The sequence below is a fragment of the Leguminivora glycinivorella genome, chromosome 25 (assembly GCF_023078275.1).
Source record: "Leguminivora glycinivorella isolate SPB_JAAS2020 chromosome 25, LegGlyc_1.1, whole genome shotgun sequence".
Lineage (NCBI taxonomy): Eukaryota > Metazoa > Arthropoda > Insecta > Lepidoptera > Tortricidae > Leguminivora > Leguminivora glycinivorella.
The window spans coordinates 7,832,772-7,852,816 of NC_062995.1; the positions used below are offsets into that span (position 1 = coordinate 7,832,772).

Sequence of the window (20,045 nt, forward strand, 5' to 3'; positions counted from 1 at the left end):
TCTAGTGCGTAAACTACCATACAAATAGTTCTACGGCTATGATCGGATCGGACGTAGTACGAAACCGCCCTTAAGCCTCCGCTACACATAAAGCGTTTTGATAGCGTAGCGTCAGCGGAGCGCAATGATAGTGGTGCGCCGGCGGAACGCTGGCGTTCCACTCGCACATTCCGCTCGCAATCCGCGCTCGTTAGTTCCCGCCGGCGTTCGTCCGGCGCACCGCTATCGTTGCGCTCGCTGACGCTCCGCTACCGCTCCGCCTACGCTATCAAAACGCGCTTGTGTGCCGAGCTTTTAAGATAAAACGCACGCAGTTTTCTTGAAGGACATATCCGCCCGGAATCGCAGGATATTCGTTCTACAATTTTGGAAAGTAAAGTCATTACGAAGGACTTTAAAAATATAGAAAAATAGAAGACTTACCAGTTTCAGTGTCCACGGTGTAGGAAAGGCCGGCCCAGGGGTCGTCCTGAGGAACAAATGGAAGATGGTCATCATCAGAGAACAGGGAGTTAAAAGAACAATCTTTAGTATAAAATTCGGTTATTGGTTAGCTATTTTAGCGTCTAATGTTTTCTGTTTGCCTGACTTTTGTTTTATTTGTACTTTGTTGTGGCGTCAAATGTTTTCTATTCTATTATAAAATGTGGTCAGGAATACACTGTTAATTTTTCGGGGTAATTAGGCCCACGGTGTATACACCGTGTTTATATTGTTTTCTGTTAAATTCGACACGTTAGGTTCATCATCAGGAACCACCCTGTATAACGCGTTTCGTTAAATTCTAAAAAAAAAACTTGTTTTTACTTTCCATACATAATAAATGAATTAATTCGTATGAGAGGACCTTTATCATAACATTAAAGTCAGTCAAAACAAATAACACAAGGAAGTGGTAAGATGCCACACACGTGTCCAGTAATTAATTTTTTTTTAATAATTCGATATTTAACCGTAAGAGTTAGGACGCTAGTTTCTAAGAGAAATGAATTGTATTTGACCTAAAGAACCTTCCCTTAAAGTTAACGGAATTCAATAAAAACAGGGTGTATAAGAACCATGACCAACCTCCTTGTCGTCCGGGTTGAGCAGCGACGCCTTGACCTTCTCGATCGCGCTCTCTTCTTTCTTCTGCTGTATCTTCTCTTCTGCCATCTTGAGCTCCTTGTCGATCTCATCTCCCAGTTCCACCTTCGTGGCATGAGGAGCGGACTGTACAAAAAAATAATATTACAACATACAATCAACAACATACAATCACGCCTGTATCCCATAAAGGGGTAGGCAGAACACATGAAACTACCAAAGCTTCAGTGCCACTCTTGGCAAATAAGGGGTTGAAAGAAAACGAAACTGTGACATTGCAGTGACAGGTTGCCAGCCTCTCGCCTACGCCACAATCCAACCCGTATCCCATAGTCGCCTTCTACGACACCCACGGGAAGAAAGGGGGTGGTGAAATTCTTAACCCGTCACCACACAGGCAAATAGGTATATATAAATAATTAAATATTTATTCAAGAAAATAATAAAACAGTTTAGTTTAAATTTGTGTTTTATCATGCAGGAACGTCTGCGAGCGATATTACTAATTTTTAAATTAAAGGAAATATAAAAAAGTTCACACCTCCGGCAGGACTCGAACCTGCGACCTTAGGCCTTGCCGGGGCCATCACGCTACCAACTGCGCCACGGAGGCCTGCTGGATGTGTGCGAATTTATCCATGCCTCAATTCTCAACCGCCTTAAGATGGCGTTATAGCAAACATCTACCCGTAGTTTATTTAGTTTAAAATTTGGATGAAATTATTACTTTGCACTCTTGTGGATAAAATGGAATTTTGCTATCTGTTTTTGAAGAATCATGAGGGCCTTTACCAGTTGGTGTGGTGAAGAATAAGCATTATCTTAGGGACCGTCCACACTCCAGGGACGCATGTCCTGAGGTGCGGAACGGACGTCTGCGCCACGCCGCCTGAATGTAATTTAAAAAACGTCTCCTCAGTACATTTTGTATAGGAAGGACGCGCAAGAAACGTCTCTTGGCGCGCTCCAGGCGGCGCGGCGTCGCGCGAGCGACGCGCCGCCTGGGGGCGCGTCTTACGTCTTTCCTATAATAGGTATAAGGTTTCCTATAATAGGAAAGACGTAAGACGCGCCCCCAGGCGGCGCGTCGCTCGGCGCGGCGCGCCGCGCCGCCTGGAGCGCGCCAAGAGACGTTTCTTGCGCGTCCTTCCTATACAAAATGTACTGAGGAGACGTTTTTTAAATTACATTCAGGCGGCGTGGCGCAGACGTCCGTTCCGCACCTCATATTCCTATACAAAATGTACTGAGGAGACGTTACATTCAGGAGGCGTGGCGCGGACGTCCGTTCCGCACCTCAAGACATGCGTCTCTTGTGTGGGGATGATCTCTTAGCTAGTTATAATATAAGTACTAGTACTGTAAAGTCACACTTATGACAATGGCGATCAAATATATGAAAGAGACGCGTTCCTACGCACACAGTTTAAGCTCGTAGGTGAACGGGTACCATACTTGTATGAGTGAGATTATGACAGGTGGACTGGTCGCGTTTTTGACAAGCGGTAACTGTGGTAACCGAGAGCGGGTTGGGCGGCACTTTCAGCGACGAGAGTGGCCATACTGTACGATATACTTTATTATACTGTGGTAAAGTTGTAAGGGTAGCACTCACCGGTTGTATGGGGTCCTCGAGCGAGAAGCCCATATCGACGTCCTGCTTCCACAACACCTCGATAAGATCCATGTCCTGCAGACAAACAAACATACACGTCAATAGATCTCATCTAACATTGGTAAGGGGCGCAAAACTGTTGAAATAATTCTTGTCCATAAAGCCTCCGCCATACAAAGCGTTTTGATAGCGTATCGTTAGCGGAGCGCAATGATAGCGGTGCGCCGGACGAACGCTGGCGTTCCGCTCGCAATCCGCGCTCATTCCGCTCGCAATCCGCGCTCGTTAGTTCCCGCCGGCGTCCGCTGGGCGCACCGCTATCATTGCGCTCCGCTAACGCTCCGCCTACGCTCTCAAAACGCGCATGTGTGGCCGAGCGTTAAAGTTTAAATGGATGTAGTGCGAACAGATTTGCCTTCGTTTTGTTACGGAAACGTACGAACGTGGCTATTTCAGTCAGTCTCAGTACAAGATGTACTCACATTGACTGAACTAGCATGACAAATAGGTACGAATTTTTCCGGAAAAATACGAAGGTAACCCTTTTCGCATCTGTACATTACTAGCTTTTGCCCGCGGTTTCGCTCGCGTTAAATTCAAAATTGAGGAATGCTCCATTCCATACAAAAACTCCACCCCCTACCCCCATTTTAGGGAAGTGGAGGGTTAGAAAGAGACATAGAGTAGCCTACATCACTCTCGATCCCTTCAACTATCTCCACATAAAAAAATCACGTCAATTCGTCGCTCCGTTTTGCCGTGAAAGACGTACAAACACTTTCCCATTTATAATATTGATGCATTCTGGCTTACTGGCCATATTTATCTATGGTTTTTTAGAATAACGTTTGAATGTATTTTTTAAATAGACAGAACTCTGTATGAAGCCACTTCCATAATGATCTCTTGAATAAACACACGTCTCAATAAAAACGGTCTTCTCAATTAAACATGGTGTCAGAAGATGAAGAAGATCGCCATGCCGAAAGTTCGATCATCGGTTCGATAAAACCTCTAAAAATTGACAGTCAAATTCCAGAAAAATGGAAAATCTGGAAGCAGAAATTTGAAATTTATACTGAAGCAAACAATCTCCATGACTTCGCCGAAACAAGGAAGGTCGCCATCTTCCTAAATCTTTTAGGAGAACAAGGTTTGACTATATTTAATTCGTTTTCCATAAATCGAAAAACTACGACACTTAAAGAAGTTATAGATAAGTAATAAAATAAATAAAATAATGACATAAGTAATAAAAACGGTCTTCTCAATTAAACAAATATTAGTATGTACTTAAAACTAGCCCAAAGTACGGTTATATATCTAAAAACTCAAATATCTTCATACCTCACCTAACCCATAATCATTTATGTTAAACCAGTACATTATATCAATAATACCTGACCGGACTGGTCCGAGCTAAAAAAATCACATAATTATACGGCGGCCATTTTTGATTGGCTTAATACCAAATTAATAACGAAATGTAGCTCAAACAGCTAAACGTTAGATTATACAAAACGATATTAAACCTTAAACTTAGAGAAATAAAGTGTAAGGTAGAAAAGCGGCAAGTTATACTAAAACATTTCAAATTCTAAATTCAATTCTTGATTATCCCAAAGAGCTAAATTTGAAAAGGGACGTAAGTTAATTTGGGATGCATCGGAAAAGGTGTCTTATTTTTTAAAGTTAAAGACTGTTTTTATTTCATAATCGAGATATGTTTAAAAGACCCACGCTCGGGGCAGTTTTGATGAGAAAGTAAAGGCTGGAAACTTTAATGGAATTGCGGGTTCTGTCTATTTTTTAAATAGTACTAGACCCTACTCATAGTGTTGTGTTCCTGCCGGTGAGTAAGGCTGCCAGAGCTCAACGAGGGTGCGGTGTGCTGGTGACGGAAGGATCTACGGAACTAATTTGTTCCGTCTATTGTCCTTTGAGTCGTCGGAACCCGAACCCTCCTTGAAACTTGTACACTCCTTTTTGCTGAAAGGAGTGTACAAGTTTCTAATGGGTTGGCAACGCGCATGTGACACTCCTTGAGTTGCAGGCGTCCATAGGTTACGATGACCGCTTTCCATCAGGCGAACCGTATGCTTGTTTGCCACAGACGTAGTAGGTATTTAAAAAAAACAATTTTTTTGAGGGAATAATGATTTGGTTGGTGCTGATGTTTGTACAGTTGGCAGGGTAAGTCTTTGCAGTTTGCAGTCATATTGACTTTAAAATATGTTTGAAATAAATATAACTTTACCTATAATATTTTGAAAATTAGAGCGTTACCACGATTGTAAGGCGGCGGCTAGGGAGCAGATTTTTGTACTCAAGTGCACGATTTCTCCATTCGAATGTCAGCGGAAAACGGTGAACAGCGATTTTTGTAAAACGAGCGCTTGAATTTCGAAATCTTGTGCTACTGACCACTCGTTTTTCAATTCTATTAGTATAATTTAAATAGCTGAATGAATTTCACGAATTCGAATGGTCGACATTCAAAAATCAGTCTGTTAGATTCGTGAAATATGTATGTAGGTACGTAAAAAGATGACTTACTGAGTGAGCACAAAGTCGTATACAACCACAGATGTCATATACACCATAGATCAAGCAAACGTATCTACTTAGCGTGTCAAATGAACTCAGTGAAATCCACTGAGTTGTCCGTCTTTACTCGCAGCTTGCAGCTTTCGGGCGTCAATTTTTGTAAGTTGAAGTCAACCAAAACATAAAAAATGCCTCGTTACATGATATTCAATTGCAACAACACAAAAATTATGAACAATCAAGAGCCTGAGACATATTTAAAATTACAGGCAAGAATCAACTTCAGTACAAAATTTGACACGCTCGGCCCCTATACAAATATATGAATTTGTTTCTTCTATCTAAATTAAGTTCTGTGTATACAACACTAGGTAGAAAAATGATCTAACTAAAGTTTATACTACTTTTGAAAAAAAAAAACATTTCATTGAATAAATTAACCCCTTTTTATAGAAAATTTAATAAGGTGCATTAGGATAATACAGAATGACAGATATGCTCGGGTAATTCCGAAATCAAATCTTGATATGGTGATTTTTATGCTTACTTTCGAAGTTAGACGACTTTCAGAATTACCCTAATGCACCTTTTTATTTGTGGATTTTAACCTTTCCAAAAACCAAATTCGTTTAAGGTTCTCTATGTTTTTACGGAACCCTACCGCGATCGTATCACGTCTCAGCGGGACCCCGAGATAATCCGGCGCGCTTTTTGTGCGAGAGGCTCGCGTGTTTACAGTACATGGGCTTTCATGTACTGGGCATTTACTGACACTGTCAATATACCGACAGTTTTCAACGACTTTTTATATAAAATCATTATGAATAGCATGTTTGAAAATTGATTTAATTTTTGCGAGTTCATAAATTTGCTACTAAATCGAAGGTGCGGTATCAATATTTTTAAAGTTAATAGTACATTGCAACAAGGGGAGGAATTTGAATATTACAAACGAGAGTAAGTTAAATCGCGACGGCTTTCGGAGCGATTTAAAGACTCGAGTTTGTAATATTTATACTCCCCGAGTTACACACAATGTTTTTCATCACACTCGCAATGTAAAAAATATGTAAACAGATGTAAAAAAGTTAAGTACGGTACTAGAAATTTCATTATTCCCTTGGGAAAACGATTTTTCTATAACTCACGCTCCGCCTGCGTGCAACAGCACATTTAAAGTGCGGGTGTGATGAAAAACCTCTTTTTGCTATTTACATTTTGTTATTTCTTTCAAAATAGCGTCTATTGTAACGACTAGAGACAAACACACTGTTTTTATTTCTTTATTAACTTTATTTCACACGTCGTCCACACACCCATACAATACATACCAATGACATCTAACATTTCAAAATGAAACCAATACTGTCCAATAGACATTAAGTTAAAATTGATATCAACGCCATCTTTGAATTTATTGTCATAACTAAAATAATATTGATACAAGCGCCATCTACAACAGTTGTGATACAACGCGTTGAGAACTACTTAACCTACAAGCTACACTAAACTCAGAACACAGCTTGGTCGCAAACGAACGCTGCTACTCAACGCTAGAGGGCAATAATAAAGTTACTAAATACTATCACTAGATGGCGCTACAAAAGTTAACGTCAAACCTTGTTAGAGGGCGCTGTAAATCCTAGAAGCAACTTAGAATTTTTCGAATTATGTAAATTTCACGTTTCACGTGTAGGATTACACTGTAAGATTATTAAATAAATATACTAGTATGTAATACGCTTTATAAAGAACATTCACGTAGTTCACCTCTATGATAAAGGTTTATTTTCACAAGATACACAAAAACAATGTGTTGCTAAGGAGATACGAATACACAATTATTTGAATAAGTAATTTACAAGTACTGTTATAAAACACGTATGTTGTTTAGTTGTAAACGTGTCATGCTCTTTAACCACTGACGCAAAAACGACGGGGTGTTAGGAACCATCCACACTCAGGCGACGCATGTCCTGAGGCGCGGAACGGACGTCAGCGTCACGCCGCCCGAATGTAATTTAAAAAACGTCTCCTCTGTACATTTTGTATATAAGTAGGAAGGACGCGCAAGGGACGTCGCTTGGCGCGCCCCAGGCGACGCGGCGCGCGCCAAGCGACGAGTCGCCTGGGGGCGCGTCTTACGTCCTTCCTATACAAAATGTACTGAGGAGACGTTTAAATTACATTCGGGCGGCGTGGCGCTGACGTCCATTCCGCGCCTCAGAACATGCGTCGCCTGAGTGTGGATGGTCCCTTATAAGTTTGACGTGTCTGTCTGTCTGTCTGTGTGTCTCTGTGGCATCGTAGTTCCCGAACGGATGAACCGATTTAGATTTAGTTTTTTTTTGTTTGAAAGCTGAGTTAGTCGGGAGTGTTATTAGCCATGTTTCATGAAAATCGGTCCACTATGTCGGGGTTTTTTTTTTTCAAAATTTTAATTTTTATATATAAACCTTGTGACACTCTTATTTTAGAACGACTAAGGAAATTACTGTAAAGTTATATTACAAAATGGTCTGGCTTCCTTTTTTTGGTAGCGGAAAAATGGCCGTCGGGCCAAACTAACAAATACATCTATCTATACGATCTCTACACATATGTTTAATCCTTAAGAAAATTAGGAAGGTCTGGCTGATCTAGGCTCTATCTTTATAAATAGAGTTTTGAACAAAATAATTCCCAGAAGAAAGAGGTTTGTATTGTTTTTTCTATGCTATAGGAAACAAAAACGGGTCGTCTGATGGTAAGCGATTACTGCCGCCCATGGACAACCGAAACACCAGTATGGTTGTAAATGCGTTGCCTGCCTTTATGATGGAGATGTACGACGCTCTTTTCTTGAAAGTTTGAGGGTCGTATCGGTCCGGAAGGCGACAGTTCATTAATTCGAGGCAGGAAGTTTCTGGAGAAACGCACAGTTGAGGACTGCCAGCTATCTAAGGTGTGGATGATTTCTACCATATTTCAACTATCAACATATAAAATTATGATACGTATGACGTCTGCATACGTTGACTTACGCTCATACATAAATGTTCTTCAATGTTGAATCGGTACAAGGCTAACCAGCATTACATTTTAGAATTTTCCATTGAAATCTCTACAAACAAATTTAAAATATACAAGCTTCGGAAAATCGTCAACAGATGACGCTACCCAAAACTCCTCAAACTATTCTTCCAGAACATTCAACAGAATAAACTACACTTGGCCACGGCGCCACTGTCAAACAATTCCACAAAAAATTAAGCAACAATGTTTAGTTCTAAATTTTCCCGCACGCATAGATAAATTTGTACAATTTCTATTACAAATTTTATCTTACCTTCAAGCGCAGCGCTACTATCGCACATTAGCCGTTTAAATGTATGGCGATGCGTTAGTTCCAAATTTGTCCGCATGTAAAATAAACTTTGTACATTTTCGCGAGGTCGGATGCGGTCAAGGCAATGCAAGGTTGTTCGCATTTTGTTGAAATAAGTGTAAATATAGATGTCTTGACAACAAAACTCTATTATTTTAGTCTAAAATACATAACGCTAAAGACCTTTTGAGCTTAAACTAGTGAACTTGAGCTCATTTTTGTGTGAATCATGATCAGGGCCCGTAACTTTCATGCCGATGACATAAATTTGACGTCACGTTGCATATAGGTGATTCAAGAGTTTTATTTAATAATTAATCATTATTCATCAATCATTTTAATCGTGACTTCAAAACTAATCTATTCATAAGTGAAATAATTAATACTTACTTGATACGTGAAAAGTAAATTAAATTATTTGTTTATTTTTTTTTTTTTTTTTTTTTAGTTTATTCAGAAACCAAACAGTCACATAAACACATTACATATTGGCAATACAAAAATGTACTGCAAAAAGAGAAAAACAATAACAAAAGACCTGTATTTTTCATACATACATTTCATTGAATAGTTTTGTTACCATATTTCAATAAATTATTAAAACAAAACAAATTGTTTCCTTTTCGTTTCACGTATGAAGTAGGTATTAATTATTACACTTATGAATAGCTTTCTTTTGAAATCATTTGTACGTGATTGAATTGATTAATGAATAATGATTGATTATTACAATAAAACTATTTGAATCATCCTATATGCAACGTGACGTCAAATTGATGTCATCGGCATGAAAGTTACGGGCCCTGATCATGATAATTTCACAATATTATTGTTTATTACGGTTTAGGACCAATTGTGCAGTAATTTGAAGACTTTACACTCGATTACGTTCAGAATTATTAACAAAGAAGTATAGAACGGAATAAATGTTATTTATATGGATGAATTTGCACGATCTAGGTCACACGGCGTCATAAAAGGATTTCTAGCACGTTGGCCAACATCAACAAAAGTTGAATTTGCAGAAAAACATGTAAGGTACAGCGAGGCAAATCTCGACAGGGGGGAGTGGGGGGCAATTATTGAAACTAATCCATTATTACACTATGATGAGTTCTACATGTATCCACTGAACACGCCTACCATACATAACGCGTGGACAGTGGACACTTTATTTAATAATGCAAACATTGTAAAACAGAAAAAATGGATCAGCGGGCCGATTTTTGAGTCTCACGCGTTCGAATTCAGAAAATTGTCACTGAAAATAATAGGCAAGTCACCGTTTTCAACCGGTGTTTTAGTGAAAGTGAGATTCAAAAATCGTCCCCCAGTTACATTTGTCCCCCAGTCGGGATTTGCCCCGCTGTACCTTATATAAAAAATAAGTTTTTTGGAAAATTTAATTTTTGGCGCATGCTTTTATCGCCGACTGTACCTTTCTTTCAACAGTCATCTACTGCTCTCCGAGACGTTTCTAAAAACCCCTTACTCGATGGGGATACGACGTTTCATGACAGAGTTTATATGACCACCTTTCTGCTCCATCATCAGATCAGCTCCATGATGCCATAATATTGCATTGTCACGTGATTTACACATGTGTGCAAAATTTCAGCTCAATCGGAAACCGGGAAGTGGGTCAAATTTAGCTTCTATGTTTTGACGCACAATAAGGGACCGTCCACACTCAAGAGACGCATGTCCACCGACGCGGAACACGAGATCCTGACAGCCTTGAGAAGGCGTTGCTCGTCGGACCAGTGGAGGGCCATCGTAATCGCCATCGTAAATGAGCCGGATTACCCACGCGCTGGTTCAGCATAGGGTTGTAAATAGAAAAAAAAAAACAAATGTTTTTTTTTTCAGAATTGTGAAAAAAAAAACATGAAAAAAAACCGAGCACCATGGTTTTTTTTTCTAAATATGTTTTTTTTTTCAGATGAACAGATAATACGACAATAACGGTTTTTCGTGAGTTGTAACGTGTTTCAATAACAATCACGTACATTTTAATTCAATTAACATTCAGGGGGCCGATTTTTGAGTCTCACGGCGTTCGAATTCAGAAAATTGTCACTGAAAATAATAGGTAATTCACCGTTTTCAACCGGTATTTTAGTGAAAGTGAGTCTCAAAAATCGGCCCCCTGTATACAAACGTTTATTGGGGAATCCCTGATGCTGCGTGTAGCGTGGAGAGGCGGTGGTGTTGCCAACAGTAAATAGTGATAACTACCAACTACAGATTACGTAAATGTTACTTTTATAAGACCAGAAATGAAAGTTATTTGATTAAATTCGTTTAATAGTTAACATTAAGTCTAAAAAACCGTATAAAAGTATTAACTACTTTGCAAATTTTGAGATTTCGTACTTTAGAACTTTTTTCACGGTTTTTTTTTCAAGCCAGAACAAAACCGTTTTTTTGCAACCCTAGTTCAGCACAATAATGAAGGTCACACGCGTCGGGCTCCAGGGATCCTTTAGGAAGGCAAAAGATCGGCCTGCGTGGAGAGCACTGCAACGTACAGCGACTTATGGTGGTCACAACCCTCAGTCATGAGGTTTCGACGAAGAAGAATGTTGATTCACTATTTAAGTATTTATCTACGCATCACGCGATCGACGAGTGATAGCGATACGATAAGAGGTCAAATCGATAAGTAGACGTAATCTATTACGTTTGTAGTGCCTTCACTGATTTTACGTAGTTTATTATCATTTTACGAGTACGGGATTGTAATCACTTGCACTTGTTGGGTTGCAAAAAAACGGTTTGTTTTCCGGCCTAAAAAAAAACTAAAAATAAAACAGTTTTTTTTCTAAAGTTCATAATATCAAAATTTGCAAAGCAGTTCTTACTTTTATACGGTTTTTTAGACTTTATGTTAACCATTAAACGAATTTAATTTAACAACTTTAACATCAACGAAATCTGCAGTTGTTAGTTACCGCCATTTACTGTTGGCAACACCACCGCCTCCTGTACCTTATTGTTATTGAAACATATTAAACATGTAAAATCGGGTATTGTCAAAGATTTCGCTCCGTAACGAGGAGCATTTACGTGAGTGAGTATTTTAAGTGAGTTACCCGATTTTACATGTTTAATATGTCAGTGTCTCACGGTAGTTTTATTATTAAAATTGCTATTGAAACGTTATAAATCACGAAAAACCGTTATTGTCGTATTATTTGTTCATCTGAAAAAAACATATTTAGAAAAACATAAAAAAACAAAATTGTGCTAGGTTTCTTTTTCGTCTTTTTTTTTCAAAATTCTGGGTTACAGGTTGTTTGGCAACACCACCGCCTCCTGTACCTTATTGTTATTGAAACATATTAAACATGTAAAATCGGGTATTGTCAAAGATTTCGCTCCGTAACGAGGAGCATTTACGTGAGTGAGTATTTTAAGTGAGTTACCCGATTTTACATGTTTAATATGTCAGTGTCTCACGGTAGTTTTATTATTAAAATTGCTATTGAAACGTTATAAATCACGAAAAACCGTTATTGTCGTATTATTTGTTCATCTGAAAAAAAAAACATATTTAGAAAAACATAAAAAAACAAAATTGTGCTAGGTTTCTTTTTCGTCTTTTTTTTTTCAAAATTCTGGGTTACAGGTTGTTCTCTACTTAAATTTTTAAAATAGGTACTAGATTTAAGATATTCAACGGCATTTGTCGAAAGCACAGACCAACCCCTATAGACATCTATTACAAGACGACTCGCGGTCGCCAGCCTTCCTAGTATTTGCACTGATATAAGCGCGGGCGCTCGCCGTGCCCGATCAGTATCGACCAAGTAACAGACCCGAAAGCAGCGCGTGTTTTTCGCACAAAAAAATTGGAAAAGGGTATTTTGATGCCTTAAAGATGTCCACCTGTAGTGTGAAATGGTGTGGAAAGGTAACAAGAAGCTCAAATTTAAAAACAGACGGCATTACATTCCACAAATAAGTCATATTTATAATTTATTCAGAGCCGGCATAGGTCAACTTACATTGGCCACTTACGCGTCAGTAGAGGGACAGTCATACTTCTGTCCCTTTTCATCTGGCGCGACTGCCCGCCGTCCTTGAAACGGCCAATCACAGCGCGCTTAACACATTCCCCGCCCGCTCCTCGCACCCCAAATACTGGTGACTCGTATCGCGAACCAAATATACAAGACTGCCACCACAGAATATATAATAGTACAATACAAGTACAGAAGGCTCACTCCTTTGATGTTCACAAAAAGCCGCCATTCTAAATTCTTACCTACATTAACAAACGGACCGCACGCGTGCAGACGACATTGAATTCTATTGCGCCGCGCGAAGGTCGTCGCCACTGAATGGGCCGCGAACTCGCGGCCGCCGGCATGTACTTGTAGCGCGGCGAAAGGATCGCGGAGTGAGCCGCCCCTGCTGCCACTCTATAGGAGGTTCTCTGTGGTCGAAAGTGTCTTAAGATCAGCCATTTTTCCGCTAAACTTGGTGATGGGGCACTCGAAGACTATATGGTGCACCGTCTGATCTGGGTGGCCACACTGGCACTCCGCAGACTTTATTTCTAAGGGTGGCAATGAAACTTGAACAGTTTCATGAGCTCCGTCTACCCCTTTTGGAAATACACTCATGGGTTTGCGTATTTAAACGTGTGTAGAGTGTCATAAATGTCATAATAATAATAATATGTTAAATATGTTTATATGTTTTTATATTGTTTTGTAAGTGTTTTTTTTTATTTTACTTTTATACTCATAATATCTGGGCGACCGAGCTTCGCTCGGTTCTATTTTAATATATCACGTCTTTAGATAAAAAAAAAACTCTTATAAATACAAAAACAAAAAAAAAGACAAAAAACAAAAACTTAATTTCTGGCCGGGATTCGAAACCCTGACACCTACGATCTATCTGCGTACATTAGACCGACCTCGTGCGACTGAGCTACGCGGAATCGATGCGCGCGCGGCGAAATTAAGGACCATATTTTACGTTTACAAATGCGAAAGAAAAACTCAAGAAAACTCGAAAATTCGCGTTTTCCGGGATCTAAGGCTACGCTAGATCGATTTTTCACCCCCGAAAACACCCACAAAACAAATTTCAGCGAAATCGTTAGAGCGGTTTCCGAGATCGTCGGTATATATAAATAAATAAATAAATAAATAAATAAATAAATATACAAGAATTGCTCGTTTAATAGTATAAGATTGTAAAAAACCTAGCATAAGAAAAAAGATAAATAAAGGAAAAAATATGTTAATTACAGAAAAATTTAAGAAACTGTAAATCGTATCGAACTCAACGGGTTGCCATAACGGCAGCCATATTTGTTTACAACTCTATTCCTGGACGCCACGTGGACACGTGCTACGAGTTTGGCAATAAAATTAACACTACAATTTACGACAATAATTTTATTGTTGGATTATATCGAACTATGGAAAACGTGATAGAAAGGGTTGGTCAGTGGGACCACAGTATAGTAAAGAGTACTGTCGTACAGTATCGCCACCCGGTCCCCGCTGAAAGTGCCGCCCACCCCCTCTCGGTTACCTCACAGTTATCGCCTGTCAAAAATGCGAACAGTCGACCTGTCATATTTCACTCATACAAGCATAGTACGCGTTCACCTACACGAGCTTAGACTGTGTGCTAGGAACGCGCTTCTTTCATAGATTTGACCGCCAGTGTCCGAGGTGTGGTAGGACTTAGAATCGGTAGACTGGTTTATACTTTCACGATTAAATTAGATTATATGCATTCTTTGTAAATCTTTACATATACATACATATAATCATGCCTGTAAGGATACAGGCAGGATGGCAGGATGCTCTGCCAACCCCTTTATAGGAATAAAGGGGTTGGCAGAGCACATGAACTACTAAGTGTCAGCAGTGCCACTCTTGGCAAAAAGGGGTTGAAAGAAATCCAAATTGTGACATTGCAGTGACAGGTTGCCAGCCTCTCGCCTACGCCACAATTTAACCTATATCCCACAATCGACTTCTACAAAACAAACGGGAAGTAGTAAATCTTTAAATCTTAAAGTTTGTAAATCTTTAAATTGAATAAATATTTCATTTATTTTTAACCGATACATGACGGGTGTTATAAGTTTGACGTGTTTGTCTGTCTGTGGCATAGCTCCCGAACGGATGAACCGATTTAGATTTAGTTTTTTTTTTGTTGTTTGAAAGCTGAATTAGTCGGGAGTGTTTTTAGCCATGTTTTATAGAAATCGGTCCATTGTCGAGGTTTTTTTTTTTAAAATTTTAATTTTGTGGTTACTTATTCACTAGATTGATACTAGGTCAGTGTACTGGAAGACTCCAAAATCGTAAAATCGATACAGAGGGTAGACGTATGAGGAAACAAAGAGAGAGCATCGCTCGCGCCGTCTGGCCGAGAACAGCCGAACGTTCACCTCAGCCCTTGGTGTACAGAATACCCGACTTTCTTTGTGTTTACATTTTGCAAGGGTTACTTTTTAACTGGGGTGTTATAAGTTTGACTTGTCTGTGTGTGTGTTTGTTTGTTTGTCTGTCTGCCTGTGTGTGTGTCTGACTGTGGCATCGTAGCTCCCGAACGGATGAACCGATTTCGATTTAGTTTTCGGAAAGCTGAGTTAGTCGGGAGTGTTCTTAGCCATGTTTCATAACAGTCGGTCCTCTATGTCGCGGTCGGGGTTTGTTTCAAAGTTTTAATTTTGTATTATATTTATAGGTATAGGTCATACGTGTGGTTTCTAAACCGGAGGTTGCGGGTTCGAACCCTGGCTTGGTAATCAAGAGGAGATAGCAGTGTTTCCTATAGATAAATAACCTAACCACAACATTAAAATTTTGAAAAAACCCCTGACCGCGACATAGTGGACCGATTTTTATGAAACATGGCTATGAACATTCCCGACTAACTCAGCTTTTAAACAAAAAAAACTAAATCGAAATCGGTTCATCCGTTCAGGAGCTACGATGCCACAGACAGACACACACACACACAGACAGACAGACACGTCAAACTTATAACACCCGTCGTTTTTGCGTCGAGGGTTAAAATGTGGTCACTTGGTCAGAATCAGAAAACATATAAAAACCAATTCACATTGTATGTTTTCGACAGAATGAAGAATATTATAATAGTACATTACTACAGAGGCCGGGACAAAGGGGGTTGCCGGCCGAAGACATATAGACGGCCGAGCGAAGCGAGGCCGGATAGGTCTGAGGCGGGCAACCCCATTTCCCGCCGAGGTATGTATAGTGCTTTTCTCAAACATGGTATGAAATAAATAAAGTCTACTGATAATAGTAACTTTGGATGGCTGTATCTCCTAAACGGTGCGTCGTAGCGCAAAAATAATCGAATTTTCGTTCCCCTTTAATACTCTGTATACGCCTATAAAAAAACAAAAAATTAAAATTTTTTTTTTTAAAAAACCAAATTTTTTGTTTGTATGAAAACGCACCCAAAATCAAATATTGCCTAGGGCCCGTACCAGTTGCAGTCGGCACGTCTATAAAGCCCCTTATAGTTTTTTTTAATTGGCTAAATACCTGGATGTTATGTCACAATTATCTGTGTTTGGAAATTAAAAAAGAAGACTTTGCCGGCCTTGGCCTGCAAGGGTTGTATGAAATTCCATTATCTATCAATCGTCCTAGCCGCACCTGCAACGTCATACTTCGCTGCCAATTATAAGGCACATAACATCAATATTTCATACCATGTTTGAGAAAATATTGTTGTGGGTGTTATTGTATGGCGTCGTTGAGTGATGCCGTACTTTGTTGTGTACCTAATAAGGTAAGGTTGATGAACTGTCTTTTCAATGTGTATTAGTATTAGTAGAGATAGCTGATCGGTTTGAAAAATAAATTACTAAACTCAAAAATCTCAATATGCTAAAATGGTATCGGAGGAGACAATGACGTTTTTTTAATACCGCATTTATTTAATTATAAAGGGCTTACAGACTAGCCAAAGACGTGACCTACGAAGGATCGTGCTGTTTCACCAAAGATCCGCTCCATAAAGCGTTTTGATAGCGTAGCGTTAGCGGAGCGCAATGATAGCGTTCCGGCAATCCGCGCTCGTTAGTTCCCGCCGGCGTCCGCTGGGCGCAACGCCAGCGTTCGTCCGGCGCACCGCTATCGATGCACTCCGCTACCGGTCCGCCTACGCTATCAAAACGCGCATGTGTGGCCGAGCTTTTAATATCCATCAAACAGCTTAGTGGACTCAGTTCTACCGATTAAGATCAGAGTGAACCTGATTGGTGGACTAACCTAACCACAAAATTAAAATTTTGAAAAAACCCCCCCGTAGTGGTACGATTTTCATGAAACATGGCTAAGAAGAACACTCCCGACAAACTCAGCTTTCAGACAAAAAAAAAACTAAATCTTAATCGGTTGATCCGTTCGGGACCTACGATGCCACACACACAGACAGACAGACAGACAGACACGTCAAACTTATAACACTCCGTCGTTTTTGAGTCGGGAGTTCCAAAGCTCTAGCTTTTAGTCATATCCTAGTGAGGATATAATTTTAAACAAGTTAGTCAAAAATTGTAAAACTGGCCATTGTTATTATGGTTGCGCAAATTGGCAATTAGCGCCAGTTCGGGGTTCTTAACCGGTCGTCGACTCCCGCGCAGCCTCCGCGCTAACAGCGCGTAGGCTTCATGCCATCATTGCCACATCGTCCACAAAAGTTTAGAATTAGAACCTGCTTGATTAGGGTTGCAAAAAAAACGGTTTTTTACTGGCTTGAAAAAAAAACGTGAATTTCGCGCCGAAATAGAGAACCATACAAGATTAATAATATTAAAATCTATTGAATATAAACAAACGAATGATACGCGCGTACCCCGTGTCCCTTTAGTTTCATTATAGTATTTTATGCAATTAACCGTTGCTTATGAGAGGTCAAAAATGGCGAGTGCTGTGGGTAACAATTTGAGACGGTAGTATACAAAAAGCTCTTCCTAATATCCCCATTGTATAAACGCTCTCTTTGAATGTTCTACACATTCCAACGGCGCTGCGAAGGCTGACAGGTTCTAATCTAAGCAGTCAATAAATTTGCTGACAAACCGAACTGCCCTCCGCCGTTGGATGGAGTCAAGCGGAAGGAACTGGTATTGCGGAGCGCCAGACCAGAGATGGGGACAGTACTCAATATTAAGGTCGAACCTGCGCTTTATATAACAAAAGTCGCTGACGCTGACCCGGTAGTTTGGCCCTGTTCAATGAAATCGTTAGAACCCAATTTAGCTTCATGTTTCACATGACTTCGAAACTGGATATGGTTCGTAATATCAGCACCAAGTATCTATACTTTTGGTTAGAGATGGTAAAAGGGATGCCCTGAAACTTTGGCGCCGTGGCAAATGGTGTTTTCTTAGTAGAAAACGCACTAACTATACTTTGTTTGAACTGGGCTAGGTTAAGATTACCCAATTCTGAGACCAAAAACGTCTCGATCTCAAACACAAGGTTGCATCCTATACTCCGACAACTGCTCAGGGGAGGCATTTTTGCACTACCTGTATAACGGCTATCGGTAGTGTTATCATCTGTATAGCAATGAATATTGTTAGCAGACAATAAATCATTGAATTGCAGAAAAAACAAGGTAAACAGTACAGATCCTTAGGATACGCCAACGTTTATGAGCTTATAGTTCAAGCATACTTATTCCGACAGTGACGACTGAAATGGTTCGCCTAAACAGGAAGCAGGAACCAATGTGCACAACCCTTTAGGAAGACAGGTCAGTTTAAAGGGAAGAGCCTTACACCAACCCCTATAAAAGGGCTTTGTGATATCCAGGCTAACAGCCAGTGCTCTCTATAGCTGTGGCGCAACGACAAGTAAGGTAGACAAAGAGGTCTCCAGCGCCTCGACCATAGCGAAGACCGTACTGCCGGGTGATATTGAGCTGGTGGTCTTCAAGGTACTTAAAACTGTTTTCAAACCAGCAGAGCGGACATCCCTTTTCAACGCTTATTTGCTAGGTTGAACCCAGGCAATATTGAAAAGAAGACAAAGCGACCAACAGAGAGCAAGGAAAGTCCACTTTCTCTTTTGAGGAATGAGCCAGTGAGTCATCAGGTTTGGGTAAAAGTGCAAGGAAAACTTGCAGAAGGTCTTCTGAACAGTTTCTAGTTCTAGTTATCTAGTATAAGAACTGGGAGTCATCATCATTGGCCACAGCATCTTTCCAGATGATAGTTGCAGCACTTGCAGCGACTAAGTAAGAGGTAGCTGTATTCTGAGTAGGCAGTCTACAGCCTACATCGGTTATGATGGCTGTACAAGCCAATGTCGGATCGGCATTTTCTGCCGCATCGATCACAAATGTGCCTTGACTCCTGGGGTGGTCCAGCATCTCTACGGAGACGCTTTTTCTGGAGTTGGTCCAGCCAAAGCTCGTCATGCTTTATCATACCCTCCCTCAAGCTACGACGCTACTCCGGTCTCATCTCCGCACTCTCCTCCCAGTTACAAGATGGAATATTGAAGCCTTTCATGTCACGTTTGTAGGAGTCCTTGAAACGGAGAAAGGGTCGCCCAACCGGTCTCTTGGCTTCGGCAATCTGTCCGAGCATGACTTCGCGAGGCAATCTGTCAGGGTCCATTCTGTGAACGTGTCCCAGCCAACGAAGTCGTCTCTGTTTCAGCATAGCCGTTATGCTGTTGCATTGGGTTTTTGAAAGAATAGCTTCCGGTAACCCGATCCTTCCAAGTTACTCCTATTATGGTTCGAAGGCAACGCATGTGAAATGCATTTAAGCGACGCTCTTGTTTGGAATAGGTGGTCTAAGTTTCTGACGCGTGCAGCAGGATACTAAGGACGCAGGCTTTGTAAACGTGAACCTTGGTGGAAATAGTAAGCTTGTTATTAGCCCAAACTCGCTTAGAGAGTTTTCCAAAAGTTGTTGCGGCCTTTCCAATGTGGGTATCTATTTCCTTATTGTTGCAGTAGTTTGATGTTGTGGTCGATCCCAGATAACAAAAATTATCAACAGACTGAAGCGTGACTTGATCAAGTGTGATTGCTGGTGGTACATCGGTGCCCTGGACCATTATTACAGTTTTCTTGGTGTTCACGCTCATTGAAACAGCTCGGCATGCACGACCAAACCTGTTAACCAACTCTTGTAGCTCTTCTTCCGAGTTTGCGACAAGTGCAGCGTCATCAACATACAGCAGTTCACGGACTAATACATCATACCGTTTCCTAGTTGACTTTAGGAGGTTGATGTTGAATAACTTCCCATCCTTTCTGGTGTGCAGATGGACTCCGACATCGCATTCATCAAAAGCTGCCCTGAGGAGTGCCGAAAAGAAAATACCAAAGAGCGTTGGCGCCAGAACGCAACCTTGTCTTACGCCGCGCCTCATATCAAAAGCCGCCGAT

The 20,045-nt window shown here is 40.4% G+C and overlaps 1 protein-coding gene across 3 annotated transcripts in view; it reads right to left on the reverse strand.

The window, feature by feature from the left end:
• Window positions 1-20,045, reverse strand: part of LOC125239187 (segmentation protein cap'n'collar-like) — a 252,847-nt gene that overhangs the window by 128,064 nt on the left and 104,738 nt on the right. For all 3 annotated transcript variants that reach the window (XM_048146705.1, XM_048146704.1, XM_048146703.1), the window contains 3 exons: window positions 2,702-2,776; window positions 1,069-1,212; window positions 424-469 (listed from right to left, as the gene is read on the reverse strand). In XM_048146705.1, coding sequence (XP_048002662.1) covers window positions 424-469; window positions 1,069-1,212; window positions 2,702-2,776 — 265 coding nt within the window. The remainder of the gene's footprint in view (window positions 1-423; window positions 470-1,068; window positions 1,213-2,701; window positions 2,777-20,045) is intronic.